This window comes from Stylophora pistillata, chromosome 2 (assembly GCF_964205215.1).
Source record: "Stylophora pistillata chromosome 2, jaStyPist1.2, whole genome shotgun sequence".
Taxonomy (NCBI): Eukaryota; Metazoa; Cnidaria; class Anthozoa; order Scleractinia; family Pocilloporidae; genus Stylophora; species Stylophora pistillata.
The window spans coordinates 13,016,557-13,043,846 of NC_142520.1; the positions used below are offsets into that span (position 1 = coordinate 13,016,557).

At 38.0% G+C, this 27,290-nt stretch overlaps 3 protein-coding genes across 3 annotated transcripts; all 3 read right to left on the reverse strand.

Moving 5' to 3' along the window:
* Nucleotides 1-3,663: 3,663 nt before the first annotated feature.
* Nucleotides 3,664-5,538, reverse strand: LOC148737199 (pancreatic secretory granule membrane major glycoprotein GP2-like). The gene is made up of 2 exons (XM_088749085.1): nt 5,156-5,538; nt 3,664-4,661 (listed from the first exon to the last, which is right to left on the reverse strand). Exons 1-2 carry the CDS (start codon nt 5,367-5,369, stop codon nt 4,294-4,296), a joined length of 582 nt encoding a protein of 193 aa, XP_088605211.1. The 5' UTR covers nt 5,370-5,538; the 3' UTR covers nt 3,664-4,293.
* Nucleotides 5,539-7,087: 1,549 nt separating this feature from the next.
* Nucleotides 7,088-13,049, reverse strand: LOC148737200 (uncharacterized). The gene is made up of 6 exons (XM_088747754.1): nt 12,921-13,049; nt 10,228-10,493; nt 9,075-9,189; nt 8,819-8,941; nt 7,888-8,010; nt 7,088-7,143 (listed from the first exon to the last, which is right to left on the reverse strand). The coding sequence occupies exons 1-6, from the start codon at nt 13,009-13,011 to the stop codon at nt 7,088-7,090; spliced, it is 774 nt and encodes a 257-aa protein (XP_088603880.1). The 5' UTR covers nt 13,012-13,049.
* Nucleotides 13,050-17,994: 4,945 nt separating this feature from the next.
* On the reverse strand, nt 17,995-26,549 carry LOC148737201 (uromodulin-like). Its single transcript, XM_088749049.1, has 6 exons — nt 26,431-26,549; nt 22,680-23,046; nt 22,042-22,188; nt 21,064-21,186; nt 20,039-20,179; nt 17,995-19,480 (listed from the first exon to the last, which is right to left on the reverse strand). Exons 2-6 carry the CDS (start codon nt 22,978-22,980, stop codon nt 19,116-19,118), a joined length of 1,077 nt encoding a protein of 358 aa, XP_088605175.1. The 5' UTR covers nt 22,981-23,046; nt 26,431-26,549; the 3' UTR covers nt 17,995-19,115.
* Between the last annotated feature and the right edge of the window lie 741 nt (nt 26,550-27,290).

The following is a 27,290-nucleotide window of genomic DNA, read 5'->3' on the forward strand; positions in this document are numbered from 1 at the left end:
TGGGGATTGAGCACAAAAATTATTCAAGAAAAAAGGTTGAACATGAATAATCTACTGAAGAGAAATGTGCATAACTTAGAACAGCCACTGCTTCAAGCAACCAAAATAGACTAGGATAGGATTAAGTAAATAAATACATAAGGAGCCGGTAAGCAGCTCAACGAAACCTCTTAATCTACAGTCAACACCCTTGCCAGGAGGACACTATGTCTTCGATCTGTTACTACGTTCAAGGTCAGTTTGAAGGAAAAAGTATGTTAATCGTTTTAGCTTCTCTTGAAAGGAATTTCCTATGATGTATGATCTTATGCTTTTTACTTACTCTTGCGCAAACTAGTAAACTATTATAAAATCCAAAAAATACTTTCATAAAATCGGTGAATAAAAAATGCTACTTCCAACTATAAAATTTTAAGCCGACGAAACAATTGCAAATGAAATAACTTATAGAGGTTGTTCTTCACTGAATAAAAAGATGTATAAGAGTTTTTTCTATTAAGAATCGAGACAAATGGATCACTTTTTTAAAGGCCCTAAGCGTCGTCCAGGGTACAGAACAAATGTCTATTGGTTCTTACTAATCTACGAAGGGTACTCGATGGCGCTATCTATAAGTAATACATGGTCCATACAAAGTCCTTTCTAAATATGGCTATAAAGAGCATCCGTTCAGCTCTCATTCAATGCTGAAAGCCAAGTAAATGAAAGTGATAAGTAATCGCTCGTGCCTTCGTTCCATGGTACACGTAGTTCGTTGTTTTCACCAGATCCTCATCATGTTCTTTACCTGTGGAGTTATTCAGTTCACAGCTGTGTGCTTCTGCTCCATTTTGCCCAAAATAAAAGTTAACACTGACACAGTTATGGTCGAGGTAACAACGATATTTACACGTGTCTCTGTCAATCACACTGATGTCTGCTATGGTGTGGTTAACAAGACGTTCTCCCACGAAGAACAGAGTCGATGGAAATGTTAAGATACGACAATGATCTAAGAATGAAATTAATAAAACATCAAAATGAATTGGTTCTACCCCTTGAGAGTCTCCATATGTCGTTAGGCAGGCTGTTTGAACTGGAGATAACAATACGTATATCGATAACTCCGACTTTTCCCCGGATTGTCTATGTTAACACTGAAATACCCACCTTTATTTTGAGACAGAATTTTCCATCCTATGCCATCAGGGGTTTTTCCTAATTGGTAAGTTCGCTCGATTATTTGACCTCCAAAAGCTTATCAACCGTTACTCAATAAAAAATGTAAACTTTATTAAGAAGTCCTCTGTTTACCTAGCGGGCAATCGACAAGCTATTCAAGAATCAAACTTGAAAACTCATCAGGTATCTTACGAGCAGAAGTGAATTATAAACAATTAGTAAAGCCCACACCTTAGGGGAGTTAAAAATTTCATAACTGCTGCTAACATTAATTTACTATTTCAAATGGAAAAACTAGTATGATTTTTCCATTGGTGCACACATTGTTTTTAAACAAGAATTTCCCTCACCTGATAAGAAAGGTTTTTTTCAATAACAGTATCAACTATCTCTTTATAATCAAGATAGAGGTCATAGTTTTACAAGATACACTCGATTTAGTAAGAAAAATGCCAGAAATTTCTCGAATATAAAGGTTTACTTTTCGCTCAGAGATATCAAAGCCTTTTCATCACCGTTTCAATACTTCCAGTCCCATGGGGTCTCTCTTGAATATACTAGAAAAATATAAACATAAGTGGAATGTGAAAGACCTTACGAGAACTCTGTTGGACAAACTGGGGATAAAATGAGTAGCGCTCAGTGGGGTACTTTCAAAGGCAGATATTTTTTTAAACGGAGTAGAAGAATATGTTTCCCTATAGAATCAAAAAAATTTGTTATAGATTTGTAGTCACTGTATCAATTAAGTCTTGAGAGACTTGATGTTCAGTCTTTACACTTTTGCATTCCGAAGTTTTTTTTTTTCAATAAACTGTTGAGGAAAAGTTTACCACACGAACAGACACAATGTTGAAACTGAATTTCTAAAAACAAGAAAGAAATGTTACCATCGTAGCAGCATAAAACTTTCCCAAGGGGAAGAAACAAAGAGATTAAAAACAGATGAAGCAAAAGTACCATGTTCTCAGAACCTGGCCAAACAGGAACCTCAGTTCGGGAGTGAAAGAAACGTTTGGCAAACCTGCTATTTAAAGATTAACTGCTGATTGAGACTTTTACAAGGCTTCTTACTTTAATCCTCTGGGGGCCTGACAGAATATTTGCTGTGTATAATTTTTTTTCTCCCTCTCTTTTCTCCTTTTTTTTTAAACCTGTTATATTATATTTCACCTGTTATATTAGGGCCTTCGCATTTCCGCGATACATTACATTTTTGTTTTGAACAGACATTTTGACTTTCGTTTTCGTCTTATTTCCGTTCACAATAATTCCAATTAATCCTTCTTTCCTACTGCCAAAAGTAAAATCTTTATTTACAGGTGTTGTATCATGAAACGAAGGAGGAAAACATTCACACGAGAAGACAAAACATGGAACCGCGTAATTTCGACACCCGCTAACTCGAAAGTTCCAGAGATGGTGAAAAAGAATCACCTCATCTACAAATACAGAAGTCAGGAGTTGAAAACCCGCGTCAAATAATAGAAGAAAAGGCAGCGTTTTCTAAACATCCAGAAAACATTTTATTCACATTTTACTAAAAGAATCTTGGAGCCAAACCGTAGACAGAAAAATGAGGGACTGGTTACCTCTTGGCTGACTGGTAACCAACAATAATCTCTCGCCGAGTCATTATGTGGATAGAAGCACGAACAGGACGAACTAGCTAACTAACCATTGACTAGCTCTGGGCTTACATAGATTTAAAAAGGTTAGATGTGATTGTATCTGGGAGAGCAGAATGCTTGTTATTTCTTAGAACATTGAGTTACCCACTATTTAACAATTGGTTCATGCTTTAGCGTGCACTATCGAGTTATGGAGCACGCGGGAAGTTTGGAGAGCACGAAAGAAGCGTAAGAGTTGCCCGAGGCGATAGCCGAGGGAAACTCTAACTTCTTGAGTGCTCTCCAAACTTCCCACGTGCTCCATAACTCGATAGTGCACAGCTGAAAGCATGAACCAATTGTTTTAGAACATAGCCGGTGGAATTGTGCATCAAATGCGACGCGAAAAACGGACAACAATATCAGTTGAAGCGAATCGTGACGACGCTGATGCCGAGTCTCCTTTTCCTTTGTTTTTCTCTTTTTCTGCCTGATTTAAGAACTCTAGCCCATGGGAAAAGGTCGAAACATTGTCTTCGTTTTCGGACTAGCAGGCCGAGTTTCTGTTTGTATCCATTATTGTCGCGAAATGTATTATTTTTCCCCGCACTAGCAATGGCCACTCGCGCGAAAAAAAAATTTCTGGCGAAGTCGAATTTGCTGACGCTATCAGCGTGCACTATCGGGATTTTGAGCACGCTTACGTATAATGAATTTGATTGCGCGACTCTGCTAGCTATGTTCTAATTTACCCTAAAAGGACAACGGAACGCGCAAAATATGCCACGGTCATACCCTGCAGAACGGGGCACAAATACAGACGTAAAGTAGAGGAACACAATGGCCGCGTTGAAAAATTCAATCTTTAATTTTTTTTTTCTGTTGCGCACGCCTCATTCGATCGGTAAGTGACTGCTAACCCGATGACAGGTTCTACAAATGGCAGCCACGTTGAATTATTCAGACAAAAATATATTTTTCAAATATTTGGTAACTTTTTTTTTTATCACTCATTATTTCACTAAAGTACATCAAGTTACAAATAAAGGCTATCACAACTGCAATGGGAATTTACAGGGTATCACTAACTTGCGGTATAAGACTAGCGACGGATTCATTGATGCCTCTCAACTACTGCTGTCACGAGTAACCACGAAGAAAGAACGAGTAAAAAAGAGTAAAGACTGATATCGGACATGTGTACAATTTAAACGTAGGTAAGCGTTGGTAACGCCTACGCCGTGTTCGCTATTTACATTTAAAAAGTGATTATTTTCTTCAAAATTTGTTACTGATTAACATTTTCACCCTTAACTGGGTTAACAAACGTCAACGAAACTTTACATCCTGATTTGTTCGGAAAAAAATTGTGTGCGAGTTCAAGAACTATGACTACCAATACCCCTTTCATTTCAAAACAAGAAACAAAATCCATGCGGGTGAAATTAGTAGTATATTTGTGGTAATTCTATTTTACTCGGCCTACGAGCAAAACGGACTTCGTATTGTTTTCATGAGAGCTTTAGTCAGCACCACAATATCGCAAGTGACACGGATGCTCAGGAGGTGTGCCGCTGATGTTATACACAAAATATCCATTGCAATTCCTTACTTGGATGTTGATAGACCACTCACAGCATCTTGATGACCAATGAAAACAGACCTGCCTTGTAACTATACCCTCGCTCACGGTAGGATGAGACCCGTTCAACCAGCCAGTGGCATGGGTTCCACACCGGTGAGTTGGGACCCATGTGGCAGCCATTTTATTTCCGGCTGCTCCCTGAAAACGAAACCAATTTGGACCGAGTGAACTGTCGCATACTGAAAGACTTCCGGAGTAAGTTTCTTTCCTTTCGGCATCTTTAGGACTTGAAGGATTTTGACATTCTGAGAAAGAAAAGAGTCAAAACAGTGATATAAACAATGCCTCATTATTGTTTGTGTTAATTTTTTTCTTTTCCGTTATTTTTGTCAGTTCCGTTTGTATTTAACCACCGACTTTTCCGAATGCTCCTTACGTATTTTGATCGTTTCAACATTCAATCCGGAATGGTTGAAAATTTTCTTCTATCATAAATTTTACTAGTTCATTATCCTACTACATGTAATATTTTCTCCCCCGATCATGTGCGTGGAAAAGAGCTTTGAATCTTATTTCGTATAAAAAATTATTCATATTTCTTTAAAAAATAAATTATAGATATCTCAACGAATAAATACTCACGACTCATTCTCACAAATCATTAACCCACCCTCATCTAAAAAATGAAGAGCAACAGTCTCGTAGCAGCAACTCAGGTCAGACGAAAAATTCTGAAATAGCATTGTTATTGTAAGTCGGATCCTTTCATAGTTCTTGTAAGAAAAAACATCAAACTGACCGGGTGACTGCACACTGTAACTTTTACTTCCGTCCCCAACGTAACCATGGTTATAACAACAGGTGTAAGAACCAATAGTGTTTATGCACGTGGCTGTTCCATTGAGGCAACCGTGAACGCCAACTGAACATTTATCAATATCTGTGAAATATAAAAAGGCACCTGTCCATACTGTACACTTCCTGTAAGTCATTTCTACGTGTGGGTTTAACATTTTTTTCACCAGGGCTCACCAAGCAAAAGAAATAGACTGATATCAAACTGGTTTTGAAAAGTCTAAACACAGTAAAACATCTTTTCCATAAAGGAAACAAAATAAATTCCTTTAAAATTGATTTAAGATATTTTTGCTGGGAGAAAAAAAAAGCTTTAGGAACGTAGAAAGTTTTATCAGTCATAAACTTCCTTGTATCGGCTTATCTTAATTCTAAAACATCTTTGTCGTCTGTGCCATTTTTACGGTACCAGTACGTAATCCAAATGGATTCAAAAACTTACTTTTACCATGAAAGAAAAGTGTGATAGGTGCTTAGCTCGACCCAAACATTCTATCCCAGTTGATCAAACTATATAGAGTTAACTTGAATTCGAGACTCCCTTAATATGGAAATGTATGTAGTAGCAGTTATTGTATTACAAAACCTAATATTTTAAGATTGCATGATACTTGTACAAAAACTATACGTGAAAAAGGCCAAGGAACTAAATAATGAAATCCACACGTAGAGCTGATTCGGAAAGTATAGCAAAAGAGATGGGAATGGGTATAAAATGTACCAATAGAACATCAACAACTCTATCAAGAGCCATCCTCGGATGAGCCACTGATGGCCTGGATCGGAAGTCGATAGAAAGAGTCGTGGTCTAAGAAAGCATAGAGGCAGATGAAGAACAAAGACAGGCGATAAGTCAACTTGTAGAGGAAACAGCTAATAAAAACTAGTGGTGCATAATCTGCACATATAGTCCTTACAAACACATTATTTTCCCCTTTTCCACTTTTTTAGAGACAGTCTGCCCCTCCGGTCCCCCCTTGTGCAGATCACATAATGTTAGCGACCATGTGCTCAAATCGTTGTGCGTTGTTTGTGCGTAGGAAGGTTTGCTTTTTTATTGTCTTTTGATGTTCATGTTCGGTTTAGCTTGCAGATGGACAAAAATATGTAAGTCGTCGCTTTGTGTGTTATTCTTTTTCTTGAAATTCAATATTTGTTTCAGTTTCGAGTCTAGCTTTCTGTTTTATGTAATTTGTTGCTGTACCGAATGAGAAGATCGCGTCCAGATTAAACGCCTCCACTTCAAAACATTTAGTCTGAGATTATCTTCAACACACTTTTCCACTCACTATGACTGAAACCATCTGCATTTTTATTTAGGGAGCACCTCTGAGACTTCGAGATAGATGCAAAGGTTATGGCATCAGTTTCTTTTTCCAGTAACTCTTGCTTCTTTTAGATAGAGGTGCCTCCTGAGTAGAGATTCCTAGTACGGAAGGTTTCAATTGATATTTTTTTCCAATAGCTCTTACTTCTTTTTAATAGTCAATTGTAAATTTTACGTGTGTTTGTTTTTTTGTTTGTTTGCTTGTTTGTTTGGTCGGTTGCTGTTGTTTTTGTTTTACGTTTGATTAGTATTGTGTTTTAGGCTATAAAAGAAATATCAGGGTTACGATTTAAATTGACGAGGCCCTTGCGCTAAAAATTTTATCATGTCTTAACTTGTCCTTATCTTGTACCGTGTACAATGTGTTTAACTCGGTTTAGCATCTCAAAACATCATGTCATTCATCCTCCTTTCGTATAATAAGCAAATGAAGAAGCCTTGACCTTACTCCGTTCTCTTGTAAAGCAAGCAAGAAGCGGCTAGAGCATAAAAGAAGTGTAAGGGGTGGAAATTTGGCAGACGAGTGTTCTTCCCTACTTTTTGACTGCTCTAAACGTTTCCTAAGTGCTGTACAACAGAGCTGAGCGCAGTCAAGGCTACTTTATCTGTTTTACAATAAAGAATCCGTGTTTCAGTTTTACTAGGGAACGTTACCTTACAATCTAACTGAGCGTAAAAACCTTCCAGGGCTCTGACAGTGCATTTCGTTTTCTCCTTGGTCATTCTCGTCAATAAGATCAATTACGGCGCTTGGCATGTTTAGAAACCTTTGTTTGGTTCATCTGTTGCTACTTGCAAGCTCGCTTGTTCCCAAATTTCACTTACAATAAACGAAGAAAACTTAGAGAAAAGTCCAGGAAAAAGTCGAACATTGTCCAAATTGCATATTTCCTGATGGCTTCACCTCAGCTCCAAACTTTACCAATGAAAAGGTGAAACGTTTTTCCCACTGACTGTAATTGAACTCCGGTTTACCTTCGTAAGAGTAGCTGGGTTCTGGTGACACTCTTCTCTATATCTAGACTCACACACATTTTAACAACTTTCATGTGCCTTAATGTTTTCTCACCAAATATTGTCTCGACTATCACGTATCATCAACCTTGAACAGAAATCTATATTGACAATACATAGATGAATGCATTTTGCAGTGAATTTTAAATAAAAGCAATTCACCGTTGGTTCATGGTTAGCGTGCGTGTATCGCGATATGGATGCACGTGGAATGTTTTGAGAGCAGAGGCAAAGCATTCGTTATTCGTCATGTTTTGACAAATATAAAAAACCAGGTCGAGGGTTCTGAATCTGTTAATTCCGATGCTTAGAAACCTTAGATGGACAAATGTTACCTGTGCAAATCCTGCCATCGCCATTAAATCCAACCTTGCAGCTGCAGTTAAAAGAACCTTCGGTATTGTTGCACTCAGCGTTGACATCACATTTGTGGATATTTGTGAGACATTCATCTATATCTGCACAAATATTGAAGTCAGTTTTAAAATAAATAAGCTAGCAATGAAGAATGTTCAAAAGTAACGAGTAAATGCGCTGTTCTAGTCACCAGTGCAATTTTCATCATCACCATCAAATCCATCTTCGCAGCTGCAGTGAAAGGAACCTTCAGTATTTATGCACCGAAAATTCACACCACACTTGTGGGTATTGGTCGCACATTAGTCTACATCTTAACAAGAGAGAAAAACATTTAATAAAAAGTTTAGTGCAATTGTTTATTTCTCAACAAATTGAATCTATCATGTTAAGAGCAACAAAAATTATTTAGCCAGCACAAGGAAGGCTTCTTTTAGACAAATCATCTAGAAAAGACAGGAGTTTACTTAGATAGAAAGAGGGCGCGAGACGTAACGTAATGCTAAGAATGATTCCAAGGATGAAAATATAATGGTGCTAAAAAGAAAACAAAACATTGTAAACTTAACTAACCTCCAAACACGAAGGGAGGATTGCAACCAAAACTAAGAGAACACAATTTGCCGTCCACGACTCGAAAATCATTTGATGCCGGACTCGAAGTAGCACTCGAGACACGGAACGCGTAATAAAATGCACACTTCGACGGATGCCAAACGCGACAAACGTCACACTAACAGCCGACTGATCCCTCAAAATTACTATTCACAGCTTTGTTGTGAAAATCGTTGATGTTGTTGATACGCTGGTCAAGTTTTGAGCAAATATATATAAAGAAAAAAACCTAGGATTATGGATCTACTGATTTCGATGCATGGAACAATTTAGATGAATAAATTTCATAGTTACCTTTGCAGCTTTTGCCATCGCCATCAAACCCAACCTTACAGCTGCAGTTGAAGGAACCTTCAGTATTGTTGCACTCAGCATTGACGTCAAATTTGTGGGTTTTGGTGGTACACTCGTCTACATCTGGAGAAACAAATTCTTTCCGTTGATAGTGAAATTAGAAAAAAAAAAAATGATAAAAGCTTTTTGCAGGTAAGAGAGATCAGAGTAAAATGGATGCAAAAGAGACGCATAATCGTAGCAAAATAACTCTTGCCTTTTTCACAGTGTTCTCCCGTGTAGCCAGGTGGACACACACACTTGTATCCCTTGTTTGTGAATCCAACCAGGCAAGTTGCATTGTTGTAGCAGATGTTGAAGCAGCACTTGTTCTGATGGGGAAAGATGTTGAGCCTTATTTTTCATAAAATAACGGAGATGCTATTCATGCAAGCCATTTATACTTTTGATCCATACGGGGCATACTTGGAGTTTTTTCTTTTTTCGCTTATCAAATAAAGAATCCGCGACTGTTCTCTGTTGTGTTGTAAAGTCGCATGAAGCGGCTAGAGGACGAAAGAAGTAAAGCAGAAAAAGTATCCCTTCTCGATACCCTGATAAAGCAGACTGTCTCAGCCAGTCAGAGCGAAAGTAATAGGGAAACTTTATGTTTTAATTTATTTATTCACCTTTTTTGTCGGCCGATTCAGGTGTTTTCAGACCTCATTTTGAAAAAAGGCTAAACGTTTCTAAAAAAACTGTGGTCCTACGTCGGTGGGGGTAACAAGGTAATTTGGTTATATCAACTAAGTTAAAATTGTAAATTGGCCACCGTAACAAATAAAAAAGCTGACGTTTCGAGCAATAGCCCTTTGTCGGAGGGAATGGAGGAATTGTTGGTTGTATGTGGATTTATATGCAGAAAGCGAAGCTACGCCATTGGTGGGAACGTGGCGGCGAGAAAAACACGAATAAATTAGTGGAATGAGAAACGTTCGTTGATACCTGAGGGATTAAGACTGCCAATTTGAAAGAGAAACGTTTGTTCAAGAGTTTTGCGGCTCTCCTTGTTGCCTAAATGTAAGGAAAGACCGCAGATTGCCATATGTTTTTTAGAATGATTGGGTAAATTAAAGTGTCTAGCGACTGGTTTTGATGCGTCCTTGTCATTGAAAGGAATGACAAGGACGCACAATTCCTCTATTCGCTCCGACGAAGGGCTAACGCTCGAAACGTCAGCTTTTTTATTCGTTACGGTGGCCAATTTGCAATTTTAACTTAGTTGATATAGCCATATTACTTCGTTTTGAAAAGTTTTGAAATGATATTGCTTCATCTGAGTTTCCGAACACGCAATCACACACACACACACACACACACACAAAAAAAAAAAAAAAAAAAAAAAAAAAAAAAGAAAACTTAATTATTACTTCCGTGCTCCTGTATATAAAGCCTGCCATCGGTTTCAGATCATTTGGGTGTTGTAAGTCGTCCGAGTCACTCAACTGACATAAAACTTTCTTTTTTTCTCCTGAGGGCCCCATGTTGATCGATTTACACCTGTCTTCCATACTGCACCAATTTTTACAGTGACTATGCATATGCATTCCGACTTGTAATGAAATGTTTTTAACGGCATGGCCCACCAATGCATATCCATCTCTGACTTCCAGAAACTTGAGTCTCCGACAGCTATCTGTATATTAGACAGGAGTAGAGAGATTTTGATTGGTTTACGGATCGGCTTGTGTGAGTTGGCAAAAAAAGAAATTCTGAAAACATGTGACTACAACAAAGTAAAGTTAAGGAATCGTGGATTTTAAAAATTCAATGGATATCAACCGCATCAGCTGAGAGTTCCCATTCAGATTCTATGCTATCCGCCAAAAAATTCGCTCTTGTACTGAATTTTCAGCCTTTGGTTCGGCGTAGGTCGGCATATCTGCGTTTTTTCGATTTAGTATTTTAGCTTTTATACATTTTCGAACAGAAATGGATTAATAGGAATGGGACGAGATCATTCAAAAGCTGGCAACCTCTGGGGTTTGCGAACGTCCGAGGCAGGTTATGACATCTCATCTTACTAGACAACGTTGCAAAGATAAAAAAAAAAGCGTAAATGAACGTCTAATCGTTTGTCTCACGAAGATTATAGATTGTAGATTGTTTAATTTTTTTTTTTTTTTTTTACTGACTTCTAGCAGTTTTTATCTTGTTATGAATCATTTTAAAATATCTCCCATTCAGGCTAGTTGATCGAAACAGCATTTTAGGTACTCGCAGTAATGGTCCATTTCTCCAAACCTCTATTTTACTCAAAGTCTACGAGAGAATAATGATAAAATATTCGATTTGCATTCCTTGTTTCCCTAAACCAGGTTTCTTTTTTAAAAAAACTGCTTTGCTTTTTTCGCTGCTTTTATCAATGAAATTATTACTTAGATTGCTAATGCATGAGGTAACTGTGCTTCAAAAGTTGCAAACGTTAAAAAGAACAAAACTGTTTTTCGTTGACCCTCAATTTTCTTGATGGCTCCCGTGATGTCTTTGTAAATTATATTACTGTTAAAGACAGCAGAAACATTGAAATCCATCTTCCAAGCATTGTTTAGGAATGAAACATGTGTACGTCTCATCTTAAAACTAATCAAAAACATAAATAATTGATGTGTTTTTCACTTGGTATTCTTTGTAGAATTAATAGCAATACCTCATTTGCTTTTGTATCCCTCCTTGAAATACAATAGTCAAGTAGAAAAATTTAATTTTCTACTTGATTATTTCTACTTGTAAAATTCCAGTTGTCAAGATGAATGTTGATATCTAATGCTTCCCAACAGTTTTGGGTGGCATTCAGTTTATTTGAATTCTATTGCTCTTGATGAGAACCCTTCTATCGACGACTTAGTTTTTTCCTTTGCTTCGACATTAAAATTGTTAATGCTGCTTTGTTCGAGCAAGTTGCCTTTTCTAATAAAATTCAGCAAGGAAAGCTATTTATAGGACATTTGAATTCTCTGTAATCTTTTTTGGTCAGAAAATATAACAAAACGAATTCTTACAATAGACGCATCTTTGCTTTATCTTTAGTTGGAATTGTATATGGATTAAACCCTTGGCTCATTTTCAAACAATTCCCTTCTTTATTTTTCAAAATATGATTCAGGGAAAACTATTTTATTTTGATACCAGATCCTGAACACCGAATTTGAGTCAAAACTCGTGAAACTCATGTAGTTAAAATAAATGACATATACACCCATTGCTTAGACTAACATTAAAAAACTGTTGCTTCAAATGAGATTTTACAGAACTTTAAGTTCTGTTATTATTTTTTGTTTCATATGTTAGACATATGAGAGTGTCTCTTACACATTCTGGTCAATTATTAATCGGTATTTACCTGCGAGCCCGATCGGACCACAGACAAACTTTGGGATTGTCGATAATAACCACCAAAATAGATTTTTTAGCATCTTTTTATTGATTGTTTCATGATGGATTTGATCAGAAAAATTCTCCTCAAAATTTGAACTGCCGCGTGTTGGCGTCCCTGCCCGTTGTTATTACAACTTGTGTAGAAAGTTTCAAAAGGAGTTAACCTCTCTCAAAATCGTGTTTCGCTTTATTTCAAATTTCGGTGAGCAATAATTGCCGAAGAAAAATTCAATTTCGTCTTACTTAAGCTCACGTTAAATGTTCACGTTAGAGTTTAGTTCTGAGCCTCATTGATGAGCTGGAATAGGATATTCAAAGTGTTCAGTTAGCTTTCCTTGCTAAGTTGTGGCATCTTCCCACATTGCGTGAAACGAATTGTCCTTAAGAATTGATTTGAAAGCTGCAAGTCTTCAACTTTTCCGTAGATCCATGAATAAAAAATCATAACACAAGAACCAACTGAAGTTAGATCGATTTTTCATCGCTTATTTTAACTTTTGGATAGCGAAAGGTAGAGCTTTCGATCTCAAATCGAAAGCAATGGCCGAAGTGCAACCGCATCTCCCGTCAAAAGAAACCAAAGAAACAACCGAGAAAGTTTAAAACATGTTACATTAAAGCTGCCATGAAAAATTAATATAATCCTTCATCTAACCCACACTATAGAGTGTTAAAGTAAACTCACCATGGTTTGCAAATGTAAGGGCATAAAACCAGCCTCCAAATAGAAAAAAAAGGAATAGGAAAGAAAACATCGGGAAGCGACGACACTTCATCTTCAGAGTCTAAAGAAAAACGAAGTTTTACGGCGAGTATTCAAATATGTTTAATCCTGATTAATTATTAACCAAAAGTTGTACTCAATCTTTCTGTTTATTACTATTGTTATTATTATTATTATTATTATTATTATTATTATTATTATGATTTAAATACTTCTCAACATGATTCATTATTAACCGGGAGTTTTCTCAATCTTCCTGTTTATAAAGTTCCTCTCACGCCCTTTTGGCATGGAACTGTTCACTGATTGGTCTCTCCTTTTGGATTAATGCGCAAACAAATTTACTAAAACAGGGATTAAAACAACGAAAAATTAATAAAAAACAGAGAGCTGCTGCAGAAATTTTGTCGTTTTTACACTATTTCAAGTTCCTATCATCATCATTATAATTGCTTTAACCATAATTATTATCGTTATGTAACCTGTCCCAGCAAGGTTCAACTATCAACTCCCGCAATGGGTTCATCTTGTAGAAGCTGCGTCTTTTGTATTCTAGGTTGAAGTCAAAACGATACCATATGTTTATAAAGGCTGATAGTTTCTAAAGAAACTGTTTGGGGCTGCGTCGGTGGGGGTAACGAAATAATTTGAATATATCAACAAAGTTGAAATGGTAAATTGGCCACCGTTACGATTATAAAAGCTGTCGTTTCGAGTGTTAGCTCTTCTTCGGAGCGAATAGAGGAATTGTGGGTTGTGTGTGCTTTTAAAGGCAGAAAATGGAGCTACGTTATTGGTGGGAACATGGCAACGAGAAAAACACGAATAAATTAGTGGAATGTAAAGCGTTCGTTAATGCCTGTGGGATTTTTAGACTGCCGGTTTGAAAGATGAGCTTTTGTTCGAGAGTTTTACGGCTTTCCGTGCTACCTAAGTGCAAGGAAAGACCGCAGACTGCCATATGTTCCTTAGAATGATTAGGTAAATTCAAATGCCTAGCGACTGGTTTCGATGTGTGCTTGTCATTCCTCTCCACGTCGCGAAGGTGTTCTCGGAATCGGTCACTTAGTCTTCTGCCTGTTTCGCTGATGTAAATCTTTTTGCAATAAGTGCAAGTTATGCAATAGATTACATTGGCGGAGGGGCACGTGAAGTGATCGGTGATCTTAACGGATCGTTTAGGTCCCGATATTTTCTCAGTGTTTTTTATAAACTGACTGGACGACATGTTTTGTTTTTCATGCTCACATTTAATTTGGTATTCGGGAGTTAAGACTATCATTTCATGAACATCTGGTGTGTTGAATGTCTAAAGAGTCAAAACTTAAAAGTTCGAGAGAGTTCATGTACCAGATACCAGGTATATTCTTTTTGAAGCTTTCCAAAGTCGAAAGTATTAGTTTATGTACAAGTTAGCTGTAGCGCTTTAAAATGTTTCTCAAGCAAGAGTGGAAAGGACTTCTACCATCTCCATTTAAAAACTTCCTTTCTGGCAGAAGCTTGTGTACATCCATTCATACGTGATCTCAGATATACTTCCGCTTTGTTACATCACGCAAAGTATTTCAACAGCATTTTTCTCATTTTTGGTGCACGGAAATTCTTCCTACAACTGTATCCTTTATTTTCACGAGTGGTGGTAATGAGGCATCGAAACTGATGTCTTGGTTTTTCTATTCTACAGCCGCTTCTATAGCTATCAATCACTATTTTACTTGATCACGACTAAAACATATAATCTAGCTTGCATCGGACAAATGAATGACACACTTGGCCTCCTTCCCCATCCCACCTCTCCCTCGTGCTAAGCCTAGCCCCACCCCCTCCCTCAAGTCCGCTTCGCCTGAGATTGCCGGATGCTCATAATTAAACTTGCTGGACCAATGAGCATGACTGTCAGTTGGCGTTACTTGTGATCAAGCCATGATGAGGCTTATTACTCGAATGCATCAGTTTAAACGAATCGATATCAGTTGCTGGACCCAGGACGCCCGAGTATCTCATTGATGATACACCTCTAATTGAGATTAACTCGTTAATATAGACGGGCGCCAGACCGTGGTTAGCTTTAAAAGTAATTAAAAGCACTCTAAAGATTATTCTGTATCTGACGGGAAACCAGTGCAATGATTTCAGAAGTGGCGTTACATGGCAGTATTTGCTTTCTTCAAATATAAGGCGCGCGGCTGCAGACTCAGCTAGTATTTGCTGCTGACCTCTTGTCCTCATTCACTCGCGTTGATCTCTTTGCGCGAATCAGCTGGCAGCTTTTTAATTGAACCAAGTTGAACTGGAAGGTAAGAAAATAGCGCAGCATCATTCCCATCCAAGACAGTTCACCATGTAAATAATTTGATATTATTAAGTGAGGGGTTAATAAGGCAAGTTTACCACCATAAAGAGCATCTAAAGCCAATTTACGTTAATAACTCAGTTGAAAATACCGAGTTATCTTGTAATACTCCCTCCTCCAGCTATCCCCTTTAACCTGCATGTAAATAGTTTCGCTTTCAGAGGACTCACCTCTGTTGATACGTCGTCTGAAGTAATATCTCTCAGAGTTGGGTACAAAATCTTCAGGTATGGCTTCTTTGGTGCGGTTACTCAGCTCAAACTTGTCTTGAGTAAGGACGTAGTTGAAGCTTTGGCATGTCATGTCACGATGACATTCTCTTAAACACGCATCAACATATGCCGCTCCAGTGATCGTCTTAAAAGCGCGTCCTCGCAGCATCATATCAGAAATTGACGTCTCACTGCTGAGTTGTCACTTCGATAGTCAGGTCAGGATCACGACGGACAAGTTACACTGTCCAGCAGAATCCAACTCGGATCGTGCCGTACACTTTTAACAAGAGACTAGAAGCAATAGGAGCAGCAGGAGAGTACGGATTATCCAGTAACAATAATGTATACCGAGGGAGAGGTATAAGAAGGATCGGCAATTTCTCTTTAACTGAAAGTGAGATCATCCACATTCTTGTTGGCCATGAAGGTGGAATCAACAACGTCTGTAATTCAGCAGGAGGAGGCGGAGGCACCTTCCTAGTGAGAGAGACTGACAATGCGCCTTTTATAATAGCAGGAGCCGGAGGAGGGATAGAAACGGTCACTTTCAGACCTGAAGGATGTGATGCGAGTACGAGCACAACAGTTCATGGTCAGCGGGGAAACGACGGACAAGGCACACAGATTGCTAATATTAGTAATTCAGCTGAGTAGACTTATTATGACAACATACAGTTGTATTTCAGTCCCAGTTTTGTTCCTAATCTTTATAGTGTTAGCTTACTTCTGAAATATTTCGTTTTAGATTGCTTTAATTAGGTAAAAGCTTTCAAGCACACCTTAAACCGTGGAAATTCAGCTAAATCCTGTACACCTTTTCAGTCAATCTATGTTGAAAAGAAGAGAGAGTCATTGCATATATCCCTCCTATTATTTTTTCATTATTGTTTTAGGAGGTGAAGTAGGTGGTTTCTACTCCGGCAGCAGAAGTTCACAGCACTTTGGTGCAATCATGGAAAATGGCGGAGAAGGTGGCAAAGGATTTCTTCAGGGAGGAGCTGGTTTACGACCCTTGTATAACAACATCAGTGGCGGTTTCGGAGGGGGTACTGTGCCTATCCGTGTGGAAGAGCTACTCTAGTGGGAGTTGTGGAGATAATGAGGGTGATTTCTGTGGAGGTGGGGGTAAATTCAATGCTAGAAACGATCCGCAGAACGTTGCTATAGAACATCTGGTCATGTCAAGTAACCATAAAATGAGAGAATCGTGATATCTCAATAGGACTGGGATACTTTACAACCAAAGCTGCCTCCAATGTAAGCGTGATTGACTAAATTATCAAATCACGATACTCTGCGCATGGACATCAAAGGATGCACTAAGGGGAAAGAACATAAAGGGGTCGATTGTGAATAGACCTTGTGAAGAATAAAATAACCTTACGCTTCTCGCTCCTTTATTTAAACTCGTAGAGCACATCGCTAAGGCGTAACTCTGTTTGATGGGAATATGTTGCGAAAATGAGAACAAGATTTTCCCTTATTTTTTCTACAATCGCGGCCGTTCATTTGCTAACAACTCAACTGAATTGCATTATCTAGAGTTGTTATTTATTTCCAGCAAAGGTGAGAGAAAACCTACACCATACCCAAAATGAATGAGCTGCCTTGAGAGGAAAGAGAGTGGGAAAAACGTTTTAGCACTAAAGCTGAGAAAAAGAGGCCTGAAACTTGGTCTGTATGGACTTGAGTACTCATCACTAAGAATCCCGTATGTAAACTGACCCTTAATAGTAAACATAATGAGGCGTAGCTAGCTGCATAAAATAATTTATTCCCTATGGGGGTAAAATTTAACCAGTATCGTCCGAGTAATGTTCTAACAGTAATCAAAACTATAACGAAATTCTCGAGCGTAATAGGTCATCACCAGCCCGATTTGAGCACTAATAAGACAATGTACGCGTCCTCCTTGTCAGCGGTTAGTGTCAGAGGACTGTTGACACTTCATGCCTGTGTAACTGGACAATACGCGTCCTGCGCGCGCGCTACTGTCGCCCATTTTGTGGAGTTAACCGTTTTTATTTCATGAAAACGTATAACCGATGTCTAGTTTATCTCTCAAATTTTGTCATAGTTTAGATTAATTGGCAACAGGACTTCGCGTCGTCCAATTCTGTCCTGTCACTAAAAGAACGATCAGAAGACTAGACTCCCGCTTCGCATTCGTCCGATGATTACGGGCCGAACTGGACCCCGCTCAGTTCTGTTACCATATAGGGGCTACAGAGAATGTCTTTGATTTATTCTTTCATATACAGAATCACGCATGATAACAACTTATATCAAGTAAAAATGGTTAAAGCGAAAAGTTTAGTTTTTGTCTTTCGATTAAGATGGGTGCAACTAGCCTCACGCTGAGAGCGACGAAAATTTTAATGTATTAAGTTCTTCTCTCCGTACAAAACTTTATAACAATTTACACTGAAAGACGAGAAATAAATTTCATTTTTCCTGTAGATGGCGATTATGCATCGCTAAAACTGTCTTTCACCGGTGAGAATCAGTTTGCTTCATTTTCATCTGCAGATCAAATAAAATTTATTTCATTGTAAGTTCTAATTTAGATTTAGTAAAATCCCTATTTTTAGCGCTGAGCTTGTAAAAAATTTAGATGCATATTACATTTTATCTGGGAGAGCAAAATACCTTAATCACAGGAGATTAAATTACCGAACTATATGTTTGAAATATAGGCGGTGAAGGGAACATTGGGTTCCATTCTTCAGCAATAACAACATTGCCTGGGCCTTTCAGCCCAGTAGAGAAATTAAGTACCAAACCAGTTTCAGGTTTTTCAACGGGCGACAATGTTCGGTTTACAAAAGAATATAGTTTTCACAGTTTTACTGACTCTTTTTTATTCGACTTTTCTTTCCTTGAAAAAAAAACAGTACATCAAGCATGCAAATGATACGATGAGACTGTTACAACTGTTGTGGCTATTTTTATAGTAAAACTGATTTGTGATTAAAAAATCAAACATAGATTGGCATTGATGTCTTCCTTTTAAACGGCCATCGACAAAAGAATACTTTTTAACAACGGAGTTAAAGAGAAAAGAAGAATGATTTCGGACGTCTATTTACTTTTACACGTAGGAAAACGTTTTCAAATTTACACCTTAGTCGTTAGTCTCATGATGGAGTGATGGCCATTTTACGGTTTACGGTTAAATTATTTCCTTTGCGGTTGCCAGAAGTATTTTTACAGTTAACCCATCGTGTACGACTAGAAGTTAGAATCTGTGAATTTTGACGCCTAACAGCTAAATTTTTAGCTCTTAATCTCATTGAGACTCTCTTAGTCGTAATTTTGATTTTTACCTCTCCTTATTTTATTTCAAAAATTAGCTGCTGATAAATAGTTTCTCCACAGTTTTGGCTTATTGATCTCAAAAAAATTATACACTCTAATCTCTCCATAAAAAAAAAAAAATGGCTGGGACTTAAAAAAAAATTATTACTAATCAGGGCTTTTTTCGCTTCAGAGTGATAAGCAGATTGCTTTAGGATAAAACCAGAAGAGGATTTGTGGCAAATCTATTTTACTAGTTCTACAAGCTAAACGGTCCCAGTATTTCTTTCTCTAATCAGCACCACAATATCGCAAATGACACGGATGCACTGGAGGCGTGCCGCTGATGTAATACACAAAATATCCACTGCAATTCCTTACTTGGATGTTGATGGACCAATTACAACATCCTCCTGACCAATGAAAACAGACCTGCCTTGTGACTATACCCTCGCTCACCGTAGGATGGGCCCCGTTTAACCAGCCAGTGGCATGAGTTCCACAGCGGCTGGTTGGAACACATGTGGTAGCCATTTTATTTCCAGCTGCTCCCTGGAAACGAAACCAATTTGGACCGAGTGAACTGTCGCATAAAAGAACTCCAGTGTACGTTTCTTTCCTGTTAGCATCTGTAAGGCTTGCTGGATTTTGGCATTCTGTTAAAGAAAACAGACAAAACAGTTACACTAACGCTACCTATTTATCGTTTGGGCTCATTTTATCCTTTTCCTTTCCTTTTTTATCAGTCTTGTATTCTTATTGACTTTTCTTTAAATACTCTTTAGGTATTTAATTTAATTTATTAATTTGTTAGATTCACCGATAGGAAGGGACACCGCAACCGCTTGTGCCAATTACTGCGGGCCCATTAAATCCACCCATCCCACCCCAAGGGGAGGACATCCACCAAACAGTAATCTCGTGCGTGGGAAATTAACGTTTCCTACCCCTAACTCTGCAGGAGACGGGGCCTACGGTTTATTCGTCCTTATCCGAGAAGACTAGAATATCTATCCATTTCTTAACATCATAGAAAGGTAGAAAATTCTCCTCAGTTATTTTAAGACCCTGAGTGTTGGTCCGGCCGGGACTTGGACCCTCGGCCTCCCTCACAACAGTCCGGCGCGCTGCCAATTGAGCTAACCAGGACGCGGTATTTCCATTTAAGTCGTATCTTTTCTCATTACTTGTAAGAAAAAAAAAAACTAACTGACCAGCCGACTGTACGTAGCAACTTGTCCTTCCGTCCCCTACGTAACCTTGGTTACAAGAACAGTTGTAAGATCCAATAGTATTTGTGCACGTAGCTGTTCCACCGAGACAACTGTGAACGCCATCTGCACATTCATCAATATCTGTGAAATATAAAAAAGTTACTTGAGTGTTTATACTGTACATTTCATGCCCAGAATTCTCTAAGTTAAGACTTTTTATCATCTCCTTTGTGCAAAACAAAGGGACAAAGATCAAACTGGTTTTAAATTGTCTGATCGGCAGATAAACTTTTCTCTGTAAAAGATAAAAACGAACTTCCTTGGGAATTGATGTAAGATATTTATTTCTTTCAAGAGAAAAATCTGTAGGAACATGGAAGATTTAATCGGTCTAATCCTCCTCTATGTATGTTCGCCTAAATTTTAAAAACATTCAATCATTTTTTGCCATTTCTATGGTACCACCAATCTATATGGATAACAAAACTGTTCTTTGCCATAACAGATAAGTCAAATTAGTGTCCAGCTTTCTTTAAATATATATGCTCCTGGGGATCACGCAAAAGCCAAAATTGGTGGGAGTTGAAAAATATTTCCCTCTTGAATAGAGTTCAAAACTACCCTTATAGGAAATATGGCATGGGTTTGATACAGTATTTGATTATCAACCAATAAAGTAATATGAAAAAGGGAAACTAGATAATGAAACTCATATACGTGAAGAACTGATTCCAAAATTATAACAAAAGAGATGGAAATGGGCACATTTCCAGAACATATCAGCCCTGTCAATAGTCATCCTCGGATGGAACACGATGGCCTGGAGGGGAACTCGACAGAGAGAGTGGTGGTACGTTAAAGAAAGCAGAAAGGTAGATGAAGATCGAGAGAAGGACATTAAGCCAACTTGCACGAGGGGCACTGCCTATAAAATCAGCGGTGCTCTGTAGCAGGTAAGCCTCGTCTGTGTGCCACACACAAAAATGAAATTAAGTTCAAAAGTAATCTGTACATATTGTCCTTACCAACACATTTTTTTCCACTTTTAGTGAAGCCAGAATAACAGGAACAGTGATATGAACCTTTGGAGTTTGTGCAGTTTCCATTAGAGCCACAAATATGGACGTCAGCGCTGCACTCGTCAACATCTGATGAGGCAATTTGCAAAAACATTACAAGCATGCAGACTTTCCATGTTGTATTGGGCAGTTAAGAGAGTACTCTCTCACTATAAACCATTTTTATATTTATATACAAGGAGCGCCTCTGAGACTTCGAGAGAGATGCAAAAGTAATGGCAACATTTTTTTTTTCAATAGCTCATGCTACAGAGATGCATTAAAGGAGAGGTTTCTGTTGATAGCAGTGTAACTGGAAAACATTCTATAATAGCATAGCGATGTAAAGACATCCTCAGTACTTAATTCTCAGCCCTCCAAGCATACTACAATAACACAACTGATTGAACTTAGAAGTTCTCTGAGAGTCTTATCGAACCTCGCGTAATCACGTACGTTGAAAAACCTTATCTTCTTCCCAAACTTCAGTTCGCGCTCAGCTAAACTGTCCCATAAAAATTAATAATTAATACGTAGCATTAATATTTCAGAAGTCCCGATATATTTCTAAAAGTCACGCGCAGCCGAATATCTGAACAGAGAGATTTAGCACCGATTTAGCATGCTCCTTCACGTTCCGCGTAAAAAGGCGTGAACCTTGCAGCTATGGCCTCGCGTAACTTCACGTTATGGTGGATTTGAAGGCGCCCTTGACTTACAATGAATACTTTTTGTAGCCTTTTTACGATAATTAACTTCCACTCTGTGAGAGAATAAGAAGAAAAACCTTAAGTACACAGCAAACGTGAAAAACTCGCGGAAAAACAAGGTCACGTGGTCACTGCTAAATCTCTCTTGTAGAAAATGCACCAACGTGGCGCTCTTCAAAAGTAAATCTATGCGCGGGTAAGACAATAGACAGGTGTTGTGTCCTGTTTAACTTGCCTTCTCTCTCCATATCACATTGAGCAAGAATGGATTTTCCAGATACAATAGAATTAAGCCAATATTTGCCACTGACTGCGTGACCTTCACTCAATTTGATTTCTTTACATGTCTCCGCAGGAAGCTTAGGTATGGATCCGAGAGGGACTGCAAAAATATAAAACGGATAAGAATTATGAAGGAAACTGGCAGGAGGGTCTAGAAGCCGCAAAGCAGCGAAAAAACTAACAAATTTTAGCCGCGTATGTCGTACGTAAAGTCAACCGTATTTTTTTGTCCTTTTTAGCACAACAATAAGAAATTGACCATTAGCCGTAAAAAGGCAAAAATCTTAACCGTTAACCGTAAAAGCGATTAACCCATTGAGGCCCTCCCAAAGAAAGTGCCTGAAGAAAAAGAACTGGGAGAGAAAAAAGTACACATGATGTATTGTTTGTAAAATTATGTAACAGGCCTTTCTAATGAACTGCTTTGCGGTACAAAGATGCTCACATGTGTCCGGTCTCCTAATCTAGCGCCTTGCTGGCATAATGGCATCGTGTAATACCATAGAATATGCCGACGGATCTATATATCTTCGTATTTTGATTGGCTACATTTTTATAGTATGTATAAGAAAACAAACAAACAAACCTCACCCCTATTCTTGTATCGTGTAAGATAATACCGGGATGAATCTGGCACAAAATCCTCAGGTCTAGCCTTGTTTGTGCGGTCATTTAACTCACAGCCACCTTCACCGAAGACATAGTTAAGGCTCTGACAGCTCTTATCATCCTTACAAGCTTGATGACACTCCAATGGGCTAGAAATCTTTATCGTCTTATAAATGTGTCTTGTTAACATCATGCCGAAAATGGAATATTCTTGTTCACATTGATTAGCGGCTGTTGCAGGCAGCAGGTGGACAACGAACAAAGTTACGACGAGAAGAGTCATCCTTGGGCCAATTGGGCAAGTCTTTTTACTCTAAAGATGGTAACGTTAGAGGTTTCCCAGTTGGAGCTGTGCAAAGTGTTCCATATTCAGATAAGAATAAAAAGAAGAGAAGGAAATAATAAAATCGTACCGTTAACGGTTTACCTATTAAAGCTGTGCAAAGTTTTCCGGCCATATTTAGAGAAGAATAGAAAGTAGAGAAGGAATATAATAGACTTTGAAAATGGTACCGTTAGAATTACGTGAAACTGAAGCTAAGTACCTTAGGTAGCGGCATAGCATCGGATTATCGGGGTTTCGAAGAAACCACTTCTTATCACGTGAACAGAAATAAACTGAGATCTCGACTACACTGCGTGACCTTTCATTTTTAGCGAATAATTACACGTCGGTTTCTCTTAGACAACAAGTTAAAAAAATATAAGTAGTCAAGACGGCGACGTCTAAAAAATTATCGACTAGAAAGAGGAAACTACATTATCCATGCCTTTTTTACAGCTCCAACGGCTCTTGCATAGTATATCTTATGCAGGCAACGTTATGATTAACATCGAGACGTGATCGAAGAAAGTAGCATGCGGGGCTATTATTTTCTGCTCATCAATAGTCTCTTGTTTCGCCGCTTTTCTATTGCCACTGTAGCCAAAGTGTCTCTAAGTCCCTGTTACTTATTAGTATTAATAAGAATGTGTGCTTTGATTGGCTGAAACGGCTATCGTTTGTTGTGCTGATAAACCCATAGAAAACTGAAATATCTTCTTGTCCTGAGAAATGGCACCACAGGGGACGAATTCCAAGACGATGCTGTGAACGCCGAAAAGAACGAGAAATATTCTAGGATCTTTCAAATTGTCTACTTGAAATGTTGAATCTTCACATTTTCTCACCACGAAAGAAAAGTCGAGGAGGAAATGTTGCCACGTTTTGACTTCAAGAAATAGGATCTTATTCGGAAATTTATTGGAAATTGGATATTATTCGGAAATTTATTGCAAAGTTTGTAGACCACTCTCAAATCAAGTGGTACAGTTTTTTTCCATTACAAAACAGATATAAGTAATTTAAAAGAAGATGCTTCCCCGACATATCACCTGCTAAATTCTAGTCGAAATTGACTGTATATATGGATAGGAGCGAACAAAATAATATATATGTGAACGGCGGGTTGCCAAAGAAATATCAAAGCAATCTTCGCAGTAACGAACACTTCTTACGCATATGAATTTTATATTTTCACAGTCATTTATTCATCACTTCACGGGTTTATAACGAAACATCATGATTACCAACTCCCAGTTTGCTTGTTAGCTCATTCGGTAGAGCACTGCACCGGTATCGCAGAGGTAGTGGGTTTAAAATCCCGTATAGGCCTGATATTTTTGTGCCCTATTTTGACTACTCTTCAAGTATTGTTTATTGCTGCGAAGATGGCTTATATATTCATTTCTAAACCCGCAGTTCAAATATATGATTTTCATGTAAGATTTTCATATATGATTTTCATATATTCCCAGGCAAAACAAATAATGTTGATAATGATAACAATTATGATAATGATAACAATGTTGAAAATAAAAGGTATGGTAAGGGAATGCATATAATTAAAGCAGTCTGTCAGTATCTCTTTTCACATCCTGTTGACAACACAACTAAAGAAGCAAGAATTAACTTCAAGTAAGGACTTAATCGGAGCTTAAAATTATGACAGCTTTTGTGGTTTCTTTGTTCCCTCTGAGGAATCCACTGAGATACATCAGTTGTTAGTCTCCTTCGCAACCGCAGTTTCGGCTCGTCACGCAACGCTCCCTCCCCCAAGGCTGGGAAGGAGACTAATCAGTTGTCAGTATATACTAAAACTGCGGATAGCGTCCAAAGTGGGCTCTGATCGGCTACTCAAACTGCTGATATCCTTTGTTAGTATATACTAAAACAGTGGATAGCGTTGAAGGCACGCTCTGATTGGCTAGTCAAACTCCGAATATCCTTTGCTATTTACCTCCCAGCAACTCGGGAAAAAATGGAGTCCCGGTTTGCATCCGTGACAAGCGAAGAAATCACTCAAATTAATTTTTGGTGGTGTATATATCTTACTTTGTTAGTATATACTGAGACAGCTATTCACCACCGAGCAAAGCGCGCGGGATTTGCACCCAAAAATATCGGAACCGTTGTAGGATAAATGGATAAAAATAATCGTTTTGTGCTATATTATCTCACTGTTTTGGTGTATTGAAACGACTATTCACCTCAGTGCCGGAGGTTAGCGGTTATTTACCTCACCCCTTTCGTGGCTCAGCAAAGATCCGCCATTAGCCACTTCGAATTCCACGTCGGCGGTTAGTTGTTAATTATCATCCGCAGGTTAGACTTGGCTCAAATCGTTTTGAAACCTGAAGTTTTTACTCTTTTCAAATGCATTTTTATCAGAGAGGATCATCTGTAACTTGAGGATGACTTTAACTTTTATAAGGCACTTAGGTGTCATCAAAATGAAGATGCTGCATTGTTGCTCTGACGGATGTAAATATCTTACTTGTAATTGGCTACAAGCACGCTCTAATTGTGGCTATTTTTAGACGAATTTGTGTTGTAGTGACGTTCTTTTTACGAACATTGGTTTTTATGTTTGCGATTGTGTTAAAACAATTTTTGGATTCAGTTTGTGGATAAAAGTGAAAATTATAGAGGCCTTGGTTTGAGTCATCCGATTCATTCTCGGGACTCGACGGATAAAGACGTGCGGTTCACATTGATGTGAATCCCGCGACCGTAGAGTGACGCACTTTAGATTATTTCCTTTTTTCTGTTTTGTTTTGTTTTGTTTTTTTTAATTTTGTTTTGTTTTGTTTTGTCTTTCCTCTCCCTCTTTAATTAAAACATCGCAGTAAACTGTCATGTTATACGGTTAGTAGAGTACTATATAGTGTCAGAGAACATGATTGTTGTTTGGGTCAACCGAAAGAAATACGCAAATTATCGAGTCAAAGATTCCAAATTAAAAACTCAAAATTCCAATTTGATAACTCAATTCGTTCATATATTATCTATGCTTCAAATTGAGCGACCATTACCGACAGTTCAAGACGGTTGTTTAAGAAGAGGGCGACATAGCTAGTCGTCTACTTTAAAAATAAAGTTTCAAATATTATCATCACGCCTTATCTGTGTGGCACATACAAACGTAACTAAGACCGATTATTGGACCTTAGTTCACATGTTATATTTTCAATCTAACAATGATCAAAAACACTTTTGCAATGCCTCAGCAAAATCTGAAGACTTTTCTGCGCAGCCATAGCTTAATCGTAACATTTTCCGAAGTTAAAATATTTTTCCGACACTTTGACTAACAAAAGGAAAAAAGAGGGTGCGCTATACTTGAAATGAAAATGAAGAAAATTTAAAAACAATGCGGACACTGCAGTAAATCTTAGAATCAAAAGCGCTAACCTTGCTCCACTGAACGGAATTTGACCAAGATCTTTTCGTAGAGGTGAATCCCTTTAAAATTTGATATATTTTCGCACAACGACGAATTATCTAGACTACAACAATTACGCATTAACGAGAATTGAAAATGAGTGGCTCTAAAAGCTAACACAGGTGAAAGAGTAATAAATAATTAATCGCAGCAATATGTAAGAAGGGAATGGAGATGAACAAGCTGAGAATGTGTATATTGCAACATATTAAATTCATTTTGGTTTTCTAAACTTTGAGACATTCTCGGCGATTAGAAATTTAACAAAATGTGGTCCAGGCTACCTGAAAAATAGCACCAAATGTTTCCCACGGAGAGTTTAATTTTGCGTAGGCAGATCAGGTGTTGGTCATAGAATTATTTTTCTTTATAGATACTAATTCAAATTATGTTAATTAGAGGATTGCAAATGGAACGAAATCGAATGTGAAGGCTAATGGTACGTCATAAATCAAACAAACATCAATTATACAATTCCTGAATGTGCTAACAATTATCAGCATACATAATTCTTAAAATGGCTTGAGGTCTAACGTTAAAATAACTGGAACAATCATTTACTCAGCAGGACATTACTAATGGAAGCTTAGAATTTTTTTTTTCTTCCAAACTGCCTGCTGGATAAAGGTCTCATTACTTTTCGCTAATTCCCAGGCTGCTGTCGATAAACTACTACAGACAACGCTGCTAGCGTCAAGGGGTCACGCAGCGCGTCACGCACTGATAGAATCGTTTTATTTGACATCGTGGTAAAAAAGAATCAAATCAGCAGTGGTTTGGCGTGGTCTGTACCCTCATCGACAACGATATTTGTCATCCCAGTAGTCAA